Source organism: Brienomyrus brachyistius, chromosome 18 (genome assembly GCF_023856365.1).
Source record: "Brienomyrus brachyistius isolate T26 chromosome 18, BBRACH_0.4, whole genome shotgun sequence".
Taxonomy (NCBI): Eukaryota; Metazoa; Chordata; class Actinopteri; order Osteoglossiformes; family Mormyridae; genus Brienomyrus; species Brienomyrus brachyistius.
This window is the reverse complement of record NC_064550.1, coordinates 4441230-4452580: the sequence shown is the minus strand read 5'-3', so window position 1 is coordinate 4452580 and position 11351 is coordinate 4441230. Positions and strand designations below refer to the sequence as shown.

The following is an 11351-nucleotide window of genomic DNA, read 5'->3' as shown; positions in this document are numbered from 1 at the left end:
TGGGATGCCAGTCCATTGCACGGCGCGCACACACACATCGTGCAATTTTAGAGATGCAAATTAGGTTAACCGCATACCTTTGTATAACGGAAGGAAACCTGTGCAATTTGGAGAAAACATGCAAACTCCACACACAGGATGGAGGTAGGATTATAATCCGTGACCCTGGGAATGTGAACCGTCACGCTGGCACAGAATTACGGTACTTACCTACTGTGACTCATGATTCATAACGGTAAAACAGTTTCCCCTCCAGTACAGTAGGTAGCAGTATTACTCTAACTGGGATCTTCATGCTTGCAGTTTAGGAGAAGAAGAGTTCGCGTGGCTGCGTGCTGCCAGAGTACTGGGGGACTGTGTGTCCGGGCGGTCGGAATATGGATGATGAGATGTCAGATAGCTGGGAAGAACCGGCAGAGGGAGGGGTAAGAGACAGGACTCTAGTGGGTACTCGCTATTTACGAACTCTCGCAGGCTTAGGGGATACCCTGGGGAAGCGTTTCAGCCATCGAGGCGGCCGTGCTGCAGTAGACGTGGGGACGTCGTAGCGAGGCGCGGCGTGAGGAAGTCGGCCGACACTTAAAGGGGCAGGACGGTGATTACGACGGCGCGAGGAAGGCATTGTTCGTACAATTTTTACTTTAAAAGCGATACCTGAAGGTTTTGACAATATTTAGCGAGTGATTCCTCGAGTAAAGGAATGTCGTGTGTGTATGTTCTTCGAAAAAAAAAATGAAGTGAAGCCGGTCTCAAACTCCTGTCTTGTGTAGCACATGGGCTGGTAAAACTGTAACCGCGGCAAGGTTATCTAAATTTAACTTAGCTAACAGTCCTTTCATTATCCCCGAAGTCGAAACCACTTTTTTTTTTCTCTCAACCAGCTTTATAAAATTTATTGTTGTTGATGTGATTTATTTGATCGCAGACTAATGAACGTGATGCTTTTTTGTGTTAATTAGCAGGCGTTGGATACTTGGCTGATTTTGCAGACATTCATATGGTGATACAAATGTACACCGAGGAGCAAAGAAATGAAAGAAAAATACGTATGAAATGTATCTTGTTATTCATTTAATTTTATCCTGGATAATAAAAAATGCTTTTTGGCTCATTCTACACGATATCTGTCTAGACACGCCCGACTAGGGAATCCCTACCGCAAAGCAAACAAGCAAAGCTTTGACTTAGTCCCCATCGTGTTCCCTACATTTTAAGAACATATATTGCAGGGTTAAATATTTAAATGAAATTAAATTAAATTAATGACAAGTGCAGTGACCGTAGCCATAAATACACTTCTGATCTCTGCTGATCATAGTTTTTCACTGTCCAGTCTGCGGTGTTCAAGTTCTCTGTGTGTGTGTGTGTGTGTGTGTGTGTGTGTGTGTGTGTGTGTGTGTGTATATATATGTGTCTGTCTTTTATATGTATGATGTATGAAATTACTTTATGCAATAGATAACCCACTAACCAAATCCTTTGCCCCTTTAACATCACTTAATTTTGTTACATTCTCTCTGTTTTGACTTTTTTGGATTTCTGGCAAAGGGTGCCTGTTTACCTTTTCTCCTTTTCCCCGAATGCAGCAAATGCAGAGACAGGAGGAGAACTTGAGGATAAACCAAAAACATAGGTGGGTGTCACTAAGAATGATCTCAATTGCTGTCTGTCTAAAGTGTATGTCTTGTCTGTGGATTATGTCTGTATATGTATAGACTGAGAAATATATAGGATCGAAGTAATGATGCTGGTTAGTTTCACTTTGGAATATTTCGTTTGATTATTTTATGGGTTGTGACTACTGAAGAGCTGCATTAAGGTGTGACTCTGGTTGTAGAGTGGAGGAAATGGTGTAACAGTGTCATTCTAGGGTCAAACCACGTCTTAGAATGGTTAACTGGTGATTGAAGTACTGTTAGTTTTTGATGCTTAGTCAACCCTTGTATACGAGCATATTTTAACTAACGTGGTGACACTGTGATGAAACCTATGTTTGCTCCAGCAGAATTTTGGCCAGCAGTTCTGGCCACTGTCCACTTAAGACCACAGCCATCATGATCCAGGACGGTGCACCGCCTGCAGCACCCCAGCCCCAAATCCGCATCTTGAAGCGACCTTCCAGCAACGGTTCGCTGCACCCCCCTGCCGGGCCACCCCGACCTCTGCCTCAAGTAAAGTCCCTGGCCCAGAGGGAGGCGGAGTACGCTGAGGCTCGTAGGCGAATTCTGGGCAGTGCCAGCCCCGAGGAGAGCCCTCAGGACAGCCCGAATGCAGTCAGGTAAAGACCTCCATCCCATAGTCGTCTATACTCTCAACACAGAGATACTTTTATCAGGAGAAAGCTAGAAAAGGTGGCAGGTAATTGGTCTCTATAGGATTTTAAAACTTTATCACTGTATGATTAAAGCATGTGTGTCTACAGCATATTGCGCACATGCAGTTTGCAAGGATCTTAACAATCAGTCGGGTTGAAACCATTTATAATTTATGCTAAAACATTTGTACATTTGTTTTATAAGAAACAAACCTTGGCAAGCTTTGCGATTTTGGTGGTTGTTCCTTTTCAAGAGGATCTAGTATTTGTTTATAAGTCAGTGTAATGTTTACCCCCACAGTTTTGTATGAGTTCTGCATGCTCTGAAGACAGTTATAATTATTCTCTCTCTTGCTGTTGGACGCACTCATTAGGCCGCGTGGCACATTTGTGAGAAATTTAACAGAAATGAGTGGGGAGGAGAAAAGTGAACAAAAACTGTTCACCAATATACATTTGTCTCCTACTGCATGGAAATATTCTGGATTCCAAAGAGACACTATTAAGCAAAAGCAAGTGATTTGTCAGCGTGGGTTTTTGTCTATTGGTACAACTCATGTCAACATGAGTTAGCCAGCTTATTAGACAGACTCTATTGGTAGACAGTAACAAGTTCTAAATTAATGTAGCTTATTTCGAATAAATTTTCAACTCTTTTTTTTGTTTTATAACAATATTGCAATGTGAATGTTTTACATTTATTTCAGAATAAAAAAGGTAGATAGTTGTCACGGTAATCTGGATGTGGGTTTTTGTTTGTTGTTTTCAATCAGGACACAGTAGAACCTCGGAACTCGAATGCCTCTTAACTTGAGCAACTCGGACAACGGGTCTGTTCAATTGTCTTCGACTTCTACCTCGACCAAAATCTTGGAACTTGACTGTTCCTGCTAAAACTTTTATGGGTTGAAATGCATTTAACTCTGTGAATTTGGACGTTGAATGGGTTGGTCAAGAAAAATCTAGTGGCAACTTGACTGAAAACTTCGAACAGAACAAAACAAAACAAGACCGGATGAAATTCGCATTTCTGATGGGCTCACACAAAGGCAAACGGACCTACTGGGATGCCGATGCCTATGAATCGCTCTGTCTCACGGTACCTTTGGGCCGATTTTGATGTAGAAAAGCTATATTCCTGTGTTCGCTGTGAAATTTTTTGTTATATTTAGTGATACGGTAATCATGGCCCCTAAGAAAGTGAGCAATGACAGCAGCAACCCAAAGAGGGAAGTAGTGAGAGTAACCGTAGAACTTAAAAAGGAGATTATAGTGAGACTTGAAGGTGCTGCACGTGTGTTTGCTCTCGCTTCAGAGTGTGGGATTGTCGTTTATTTCATGTTCATTATTTTTGTATGTGTGCTTTTTCATATGTGTATTAGTTTTATATTGATTGTTAAAGCCTTTTATGACTAGCTAGGAAGGTATGTTTAAATGCGCAATCATTTGGGGGTCAGGAACGACTTAAATTCATTTACATTATGTCTTATGTTGAAATTCAACTTGGACCTCGACCAAATCGAAACTCGACCAGCTTTCTGGAACGCATTAAGTTCATGTTCCAAGGTTCCACTGTAATCTGTAGGATTGATGGTTATACCTATTTTTTTTCATGGATGCTTAGAACAATCCCGTCAAGCCTTAAAATACAGAGAATCCGAAATAGATGGTTAATCACAGGCAAACATTTAATTCTCATTTTATCACTATATAAAATACAAGTTAAAATACTACTAGTCTTCGGTTGATTGCAGGATCCTCATACAGGTCGATCCTGGTGGTTTTGATGCAGAAAAAATATAATTGTTGGGAAGAGGTGCGATTTTAGAACAGCTAGTTTAAAAAGTTTAGAGAGTCTGAATAGGCATCCCAATTTTCTCTTGTAAGTGGGGCCCTGTGTTCAGTTATTTTGTTGGGAAGCCATTTAATTGCTAACAACATCTTTGAAGGTTTGAAGAAAAATTGGACTTATCTGATTGGACTGCGGCACCGAGCACTTATTTTTGCACAGTTCTGTTTTGAGGTTCAGACTGAATGTTCATCGATATTGTGCATAAATATTAAATATCAAAGTGGTGTTTTATCATTCATTAATGGAGTGTCCATGTGGAGTGTGATCCACATGTTTGCTCCTAACCCTGCCTGTAAATTTCCGTAGTGTAACTGAATTGGAGTGCACAGTAACGAATGAGCCGTGCATTATGCCCCATGGGATATGTGATAAGGATAATCACTGCCCCACTTAGGTATTGTAAAAATAGAATCCTGGTTAATTTTGTGTGGATGGTGCTGCAGTGGAGTTTTTTTGTTTCCAAATGTTTTGAGTGTAACGTCTTTTTTTTATATATGAATGGGTGAATGTAGTGATGAGCAGAGGCATGCAGGTTGCAGATGCATCCGTTGACTGGTGTGCGCAGACTGACTGCTGTCTCCCTCTCTCCCCCAGCAGGCCCGTAAGAATGAACACACCCCAGTTCCCTGAAGAGTCCCGCCCCAACAATCAGGCTGTCCGCCAAACTGTCAATCCTGGGGGCGCGCAGGGCTTTCGCCAGCGCAGATAGAACTCACCGTCCCGCCCTGAGGGTGGGGAGGATGGGGGTGGGGGGGGGGACATGAGCTGTAGGTCATCTTGACCAAGGAGGCTGAATATTTGGAGGCACGAGGGGACACAGTGTTTCCTCTCTGCCCTGGGTGAGGATGTCCCCCACTGTCCCGCCGTGTGGGGAACGTGGGAGAGATTGGGCCGCACAAGAGGAAATGGGACAATGGACATACAGGCTAGGCGATTTCTCCCTCCTTTCACCTGACTACTTGCACTGTGCTGTTGCTTTTGCGAGACACTGTTCACTGTGACCCCCCCCCCCCACCCCCACCCCATGTCCTCTGAATTGCTTCATTACCTTTGTGTCCACCTCACCTGCCTCAGCTGGCCCACTGTGACTGGCACTCGGTTTCTGGACAAGGCAAAGCGGCCTTTGAGGACCAGGCGGCTGGCGGGGGGGGGGCTTAGGCCTTTGTAGTCGGCCTGGTTTGTGAGGCAGAGCAGCAGCGAGACCCTCTGAGGCTGGAAAGCAGACACTGGGAGTTCGAACTGTCAGCCATAGATGAAAAAAAGAATGGAAAAGTTAGCCAGCCAGCATCTCCTAGCAATATTAAGTATAGTAATAATTCTGATCATCCCTTTTATATACTGTCCACATGGTTAAGTTTGTCAGTGTTTTAAATTTGGCTTAACAATAGTCTGATTTTATAATGATAACCTGGTGGGTTTAAAATGGGCGCGGAGATCAGGTGAGTGTTGGGTTTGTGTACAGTGCTGTTTACAGTTGTTTTTGAAATTCTCTTTGCCTTCCTTAAGCTCAGATTTTCTATTTATAAATTAAGATGCAACGGCAACTAGAATAAAACATAATCCACTGGTAGACTGAAGTAAAATGTAAAACAGCTTTTCTGTTTTTTTAATTTGATAGCAATTTTAATTGAAATCAACAGGAAAAGTTTTTTTACAGAACAATTTGTACCAGTGTTTGAACTTGGCATGTGGTGCCTAGAACGATTCTAATAAATGGGTATTCTGTGCTTGTTTTTGCTAAAGTTTTTTTTTCCGCAGCGTATTTTGATCATTTTCCTTCCATGCCTTGCAGATGATAGAAAGAGTTTTAACTAGCACATTCCTTAATTATTTCCATCTTCCTCTGTATGTCATGGTTTTCCGGCTTCCAGTAGTTTGATCCGCTGCAAGGACATTCTAAAGCTGGCTGACGGCTTTGGTGATCTCGTCGGGAAAGGGGGATGTGCTTAAGCCCGAGAACATGTATAGAACAATCAATGTCAGGAGAAGTTTTATATTGTTACAATTACTTTTTACCGTTTGCCTGATTATTTAACACTAGGGTGGTGCCTTTAGTTATCTGCAAATAATCATATTCCCAGATGGGGAATGAAAATGGTTTTGGTTGTTTGCCGGAGACACTTGACCTTTGTGAATGTGATAAATCGGAATGTATTTGATGGATCTTATTACTGCTTCACAAAAACATTATTTGAATGAAGATCTACGTCTGAGTTCACGACAAGTCACATATAAAATGAAGCAGCAGCACTAGGTGGCAGCAAAGGAAAGGGTAACTGTAGAAGATGTTTGGTCTTGTGAACACAGTAGCTCAAAGTATTTGAAACAGCTGGGGATATTGGATAGGTGATGATTTGGAACCTATTTCATTTTGAGATAAGTTGCATCAAAATTGAAGCAGTGTCTGGTAAAACATGAAAGGACACAGATCTGGCCATACAAAGTTGGGCTTTTTATAGATTTTCTTTTTAGGTGTGTAGGGGGTTAGATTGTAGAGGTTGGAGGGTGTGGGAGGAGTAGGGATTAGACGGGGAGAGGGGAGGCGGGGCCGTCTGGGGACTGCAGTGTTGCTGTTCCGACTGCATCTAGTTTGAATAACTTGACTGATGTTTCAGGTATTTTATTGCACATTATATAGTGTAATAAAATTATTTGCCCTCAATTTCCATGTGTTAAATGTAAAACCTTAAGTCCCTGAAGTACCTTACTGTCTGTTGATTGTCTTGCTGGAAGAGTCAACTAGGTGAAGCAAAACCTTGTATGCTGCTATGGCAACCAAAACATGACAGATTTTTGTTTTATTTAAAATGGTTTTCTACTTCTCAGTCTTTCATCACAAACTTACACAAATTTGCAATAGATCACACAATCTTAGGACTTTGTTTAAATATTTATTAAATGCTGGAAGCTCTACAATTGCTGTTTGGGTGCTGGATAATTTTTAATAGATGGTCTCTCAGGAGATATGCATGATTTGTGAATGTAGGGTGTATTTTTAAAGGATTTATTGTAGCATTGTGTTTTTTTTAAATAACTTGCTTAGGGGATTCCATAATATTGCTTTAAAATCTTCAAATTTAACCTTTATATTTCACCTCTTGTGAAACAGGTCAAATTTCATAATTTTGTTATACAAAATAAATGAATAATAATTTTAAAACACTTTGGTATTATTAAAAGATATGTGTGGTTTTGCATCAAATATGTCTTTAAAAAAACACATTACTGCATGCAGGCTGGAGATCTGCTGCCTTTATTCATTTTCTTCTCCTCCAGGCAGGAATGACAGATGAAGCACTGAGCAACATTATCTCTTGAAGACTTGTATCCGATATCTCTGAAAACAGATTGTGGAAATATAATTACATTTGTTTGTATTTCATTGGTTTGTTTGCATGAGTATGACGTGTACAATCACCCAGTGGCCACAGGAATGCTATTCAAGAGGCTTGGTGATTCTGAGTTTTCCACAGCGTGAGCTTTGTGAATAAAATTGAAGAGCAGTTGATACTGACGTTCACCACTTTATTTTTAAAACATTGTATTTAAAAACGATAGGATTGCCTGCGAATGTAATACTAAATATAATACAGAATCCAGCTTCCAACCACTTACGCTGCTCAGGGTAACTCGGGGCACAGGGTTGGGGTGCAGCCTGGTCCAGATGCCAGTTCATCGCAGGGCAAACACTCGTACATTATGGGCAATTTAGAGACAGCATTAGGCATAACTGCTGCTCTTTGGACTGTAGGAGGAGACCCAGACAACCTGGAAAGAACAGGTTCTTCACACACCCACAAAAGAGGCAGAATTTAAACCCTCAAGCCCAAAGGTGTGAGACAGCAGTGCAACACAGAGCTCCTCCGCTGCCCTTTCATAGAATCAAAAATGAACAAACTGCCATCATTCTCCAATGACATATACTGTAGTATATAATTATAAAATCAGTTCTCAATCACTCTGGCATGGTGTGATTGTGCTGAACATCATTCAATGCAAATTGGAGCTGTAAACATAATTGCCTAATTGCTGGACTAGGAATAAGACACATTGGTGGTGACAAAATTCCAGGAATAGCAAAAGGACGGAAACGTCAATTTACTACACCAATGCCTGCAATTGCATTGTTCGTGTCAAACTACAGCTTGACGCAGAGCCGTCGCTAGACATAAATCTCTACTGGGGCACTGAACCCCCCCCCCCCCATTACTCAAATCACACAATTTTTTGAATACCTGCTGTATGTATGAAATGTGCTATACAATGTGCTCAGGTACCCAAAGGCCATTAACACACGCCCCCCCAGGTGTGTCCGGAAGAGTGACAGGAAGTGACATCCATGCAGGACAATTCCATCGAATGTGCCTAAGTATTCCATTCCTTGGACAGCAAGCAGAGGTGTTAAATATGACCGATTAATAGCACTTTAGAACAGATTTACCGGGGTGAAACCTCCCCCCACTCCGGCCAACAACTTTTACCGTTATCATCGCTCCATTCCCTGCAGTAGACAAATATATCATCATGGAAAACAGCCCAGGGGCCTCTGTGCATGTTAATGTGCCTCTGATTGGCTATCTTGCTCACCTGATTTAAATACCATTGAGAACATTGAGAATAGTCAGATTTACAGAAAATGAGATAACCACACGCATCTCTGAGCAGCACCCAGCAGGCTGCAGTGGCTGAAAGCGAGACAGACAGATAGATCTGGAAAGGGCAGTAATGCTATTTGTTAATTATGTTACTCTATAATCTTTGATCATTATACTTCTTCATTGTTAGATTGTAAAACACATTGATAAAAAAAATGTATCTGCTTCATAATTGTGCAAATAAATTTTTGAAAGAATTGTTATATTTTCCCCTGAAAGAGACATACATTTTTTTTTGTATAACGTATCTGTTCAACAATAAATGCAATCCTGCCTGATAGTTATGCAGAAACTGTAGACTGGGGTGTCTCCTGGGACTTGAACTGGTAACCTTCACATTGTTTAATCCATGTCCTTAACCTCGGCATAAAGTATTAAGTCCATACACCCATCTTCCATAATTACTTATACCTCACAGGACTATGGAGGAAACACCTTGGATGTGATGTCAGGCCATTGAGGACATGCATATACATACAAGGCTAAGATTCAACGCTACATCCCGGAGGTGTGATGTAACAGTACTAACCAGTAGCACCATGTATCACCATATCATCCATTATATAAAATGCAATCTAAAAATTGACATGGAATTCAAATGAAGTAAGATCCTGAAAAAATGTGTTTGAAGGTAATATGCTTCAACGGGAAAAGCATAGACCAAATATATATATATATATAATGAAAAGAAAAAAACTCAGTGTTATTCCTCAGTGTATTAGGTATAGTTGGTATTGGTGTGGTAAATACTACAGCACTATACTCCATTGTGCAGCAGGAGTACTTCCTTCTTTAGTATAGTCTGCCCAAGGTTCCCCCATTATTAAAGATATGAAGTCTTCAGCATATCCCATATGGTGTAACTACAGTGTGTGTTCTTTGGTCATAAAACCCTGCACTAGTTAAAGCTTTAGAAAGATAGATAGATTTCTCTTATATTTGGCTCTCATCTGTCCGATTATAGGAAGCACAGTTTAGTGCGAAATTATTACTGAACAAACTACACACAGTGTCGTATTCCTTCACAGGGTAAATAGTTAAAATATTGATTGCACACTTTATATTAAACTTTGTAGAGCGCAATTCTTTATCCCTCATTAGAAGGGAGATATATGATATTGTACACGTACAAATAAGTCACATACAACATAGCTACATTATGATGAGAAAATAAACATTTAATGTGGTGGATTAAAAACATATAGGTGAGAGCCCAAGCAGAAGGCCAAAGTATTGCTCAGATTTTGGCAACAAAATCCTTGGTTCTCCTGTCAAGGACTGGGATCAGTGATGCTAACTTAAGCCAATCACAGAGCACTGTGTAGGCGACAGGGTCTGATCAAGTGGGGGCCAGGAGGGGGCGTCTGACAGGAAGGTTTCCAAACGCTTGTACAGTTTTCTGGACTCCTTCTTCCGCCTTAATCTTCGGCAGCAGTCCAGTGCGCCTTTGTCAATGAAAATCTATAAACAAGAAGATAGACATTTCATGCGGATGTGTCATCGCAGTACGGATAAAAAACGGAGGCAAAAAGTAAGAAAGGACAGGTCAGCGTCAGACTCGGTATATGTGGTTCGAATCTTAAAAAAATCTTTATATGCAGACTGATTGGACAACAGGTAAAGATCTTACTGACCTCCCACAGGTAACAGGTGAACAGGTTGAGCGCGGCCAGAGCTACTAACAAAAGTTTATAGTTCATGTCCGTGACTTCGCTCAGCTTGAACAACCTTCGCAGGAAGGGCACTGGATACAAGACCAGCCAGCTCATGGCACCAAAGAAGAGCAGCAGCAGCAGGACAAACGGCACTGGGACCCAGAGAGACAAAGCGGACACAGCGTCAGGGGAAGAAACTCTGCTGCGATAAACCCGGCTAATATTCCAAACACAAGAAACACATAGCGATGAGTCCAAAGCAAAAGGTCTGCCACTGGATGTTTCTTACCATTCGCATAAAGAGGCTTCTTATACGGATACCCTTTGGTTAGCACCACAGCCATAATGATGTACTGAAAGCCAGACAAGGCAAACACACTGGTGTCCTCAAAGTTGGGCAAGTTGGCTGCCCCGGTTACAGTTGAGTTGAGGGGAATGTACCTGTGACGGATATGGGAGATTGGTTGTGGCATCATACAGGAGGTGCTTCAATTTAAAGTAAATTACAAAGCTTACACAACGGTTTAACAATGCTGAAACTGAGACAAACTGTGATACAAATGTACCACAATCTCAGGTTGTGGTTCCAGAACACAGAACTGCAATACACCCCCCCAACCCACTGCCACCACTGCAGGTGCAGCCTGTTATACTCTCATTAGGTTACTCATTTCACAATTAATACTATAAGACATGCAAAAGTTAAGGCAAGCTGTTTATTTTGGAAATGCTACACATTACACCTATTTTAGTGTCTTTCAACTGCATGTGTCACATGACTATTTTGGTCCAATCATAATCGAGTGTTCATGGCCATAGTATAAGCTAGGTTACTTTCCTTAGCTCAAGATGGATAATAACGCTCTTTAGTGTCC

The 11351-nt window shown here is 41.3% G+C and overlaps 2 protein-coding genes across 9 annotated transcripts in view; one reads left to right on the top strand and one right to left on the bottom strand.

Moving 5' to 3' along the window:
• szrd1 (SUZ RNA binding domain containing 1) lies at positions 1-7543 on the top strand. 7 transcript variants are annotated; one of them, XM_048983310.1, is made up of 4 exons: positions 1-144; positions 1587-1633; positions 2003-2278; positions 4761-7543. In XM_048983310.1, the coding sequence occupies exons 1-4, from the start codon at positions 139-141 to the stop codon at positions 4873-4875; spliced, it is 444 nt and encodes a 147-aa protein (XP_048839267.1). In that variant the 5' UTR covers positions 1-138; the 3' UTR covers positions 4876-7543. The 7 variants fall into 7 exon arrangements, with proteins under 7 accessions (XP_048839267.1, XP_048839268.1, XP_048839265.1 ...); XM_048983311.1 differs by having other exon boundaries at positions 4-144; positions 2006-2278; XM_048983308.1 differs by lacking the exon at positions 1-144 and adding an exon at positions 267-425 and having other exon boundaries at positions 2006-2278; positions 4764-7543.
• A 2435-nt stretch (positions 7544-9978) lies between these two features.
• The window catches only part of atp13a2 (ATPase cation transporting 13A2), a 29018-nt gene continuing 27645 nt past the window's right edge, over positions 9979-11351 (bottom strand). For both annotated transcript variants that reach the window (XM_048983303.1, XM_048983304.1), the window contains exons 27-29: positions 10766-10917; positions 10456-10628; positions 9979-10282 (exon numbers count right to left, since the gene is read on the bottom strand). In XM_048983303.1, coding sequence (XP_048839260.1) covers positions 10115-10282; positions 10456-10628; positions 10766-10917 — 493 coding nt within the window. In that variant the 3' untranslated portion in view covers positions 9979-10114. The remainder of the gene's footprint in view (positions 10283-10455; positions 10629-10765; positions 10918-11351) is intronic.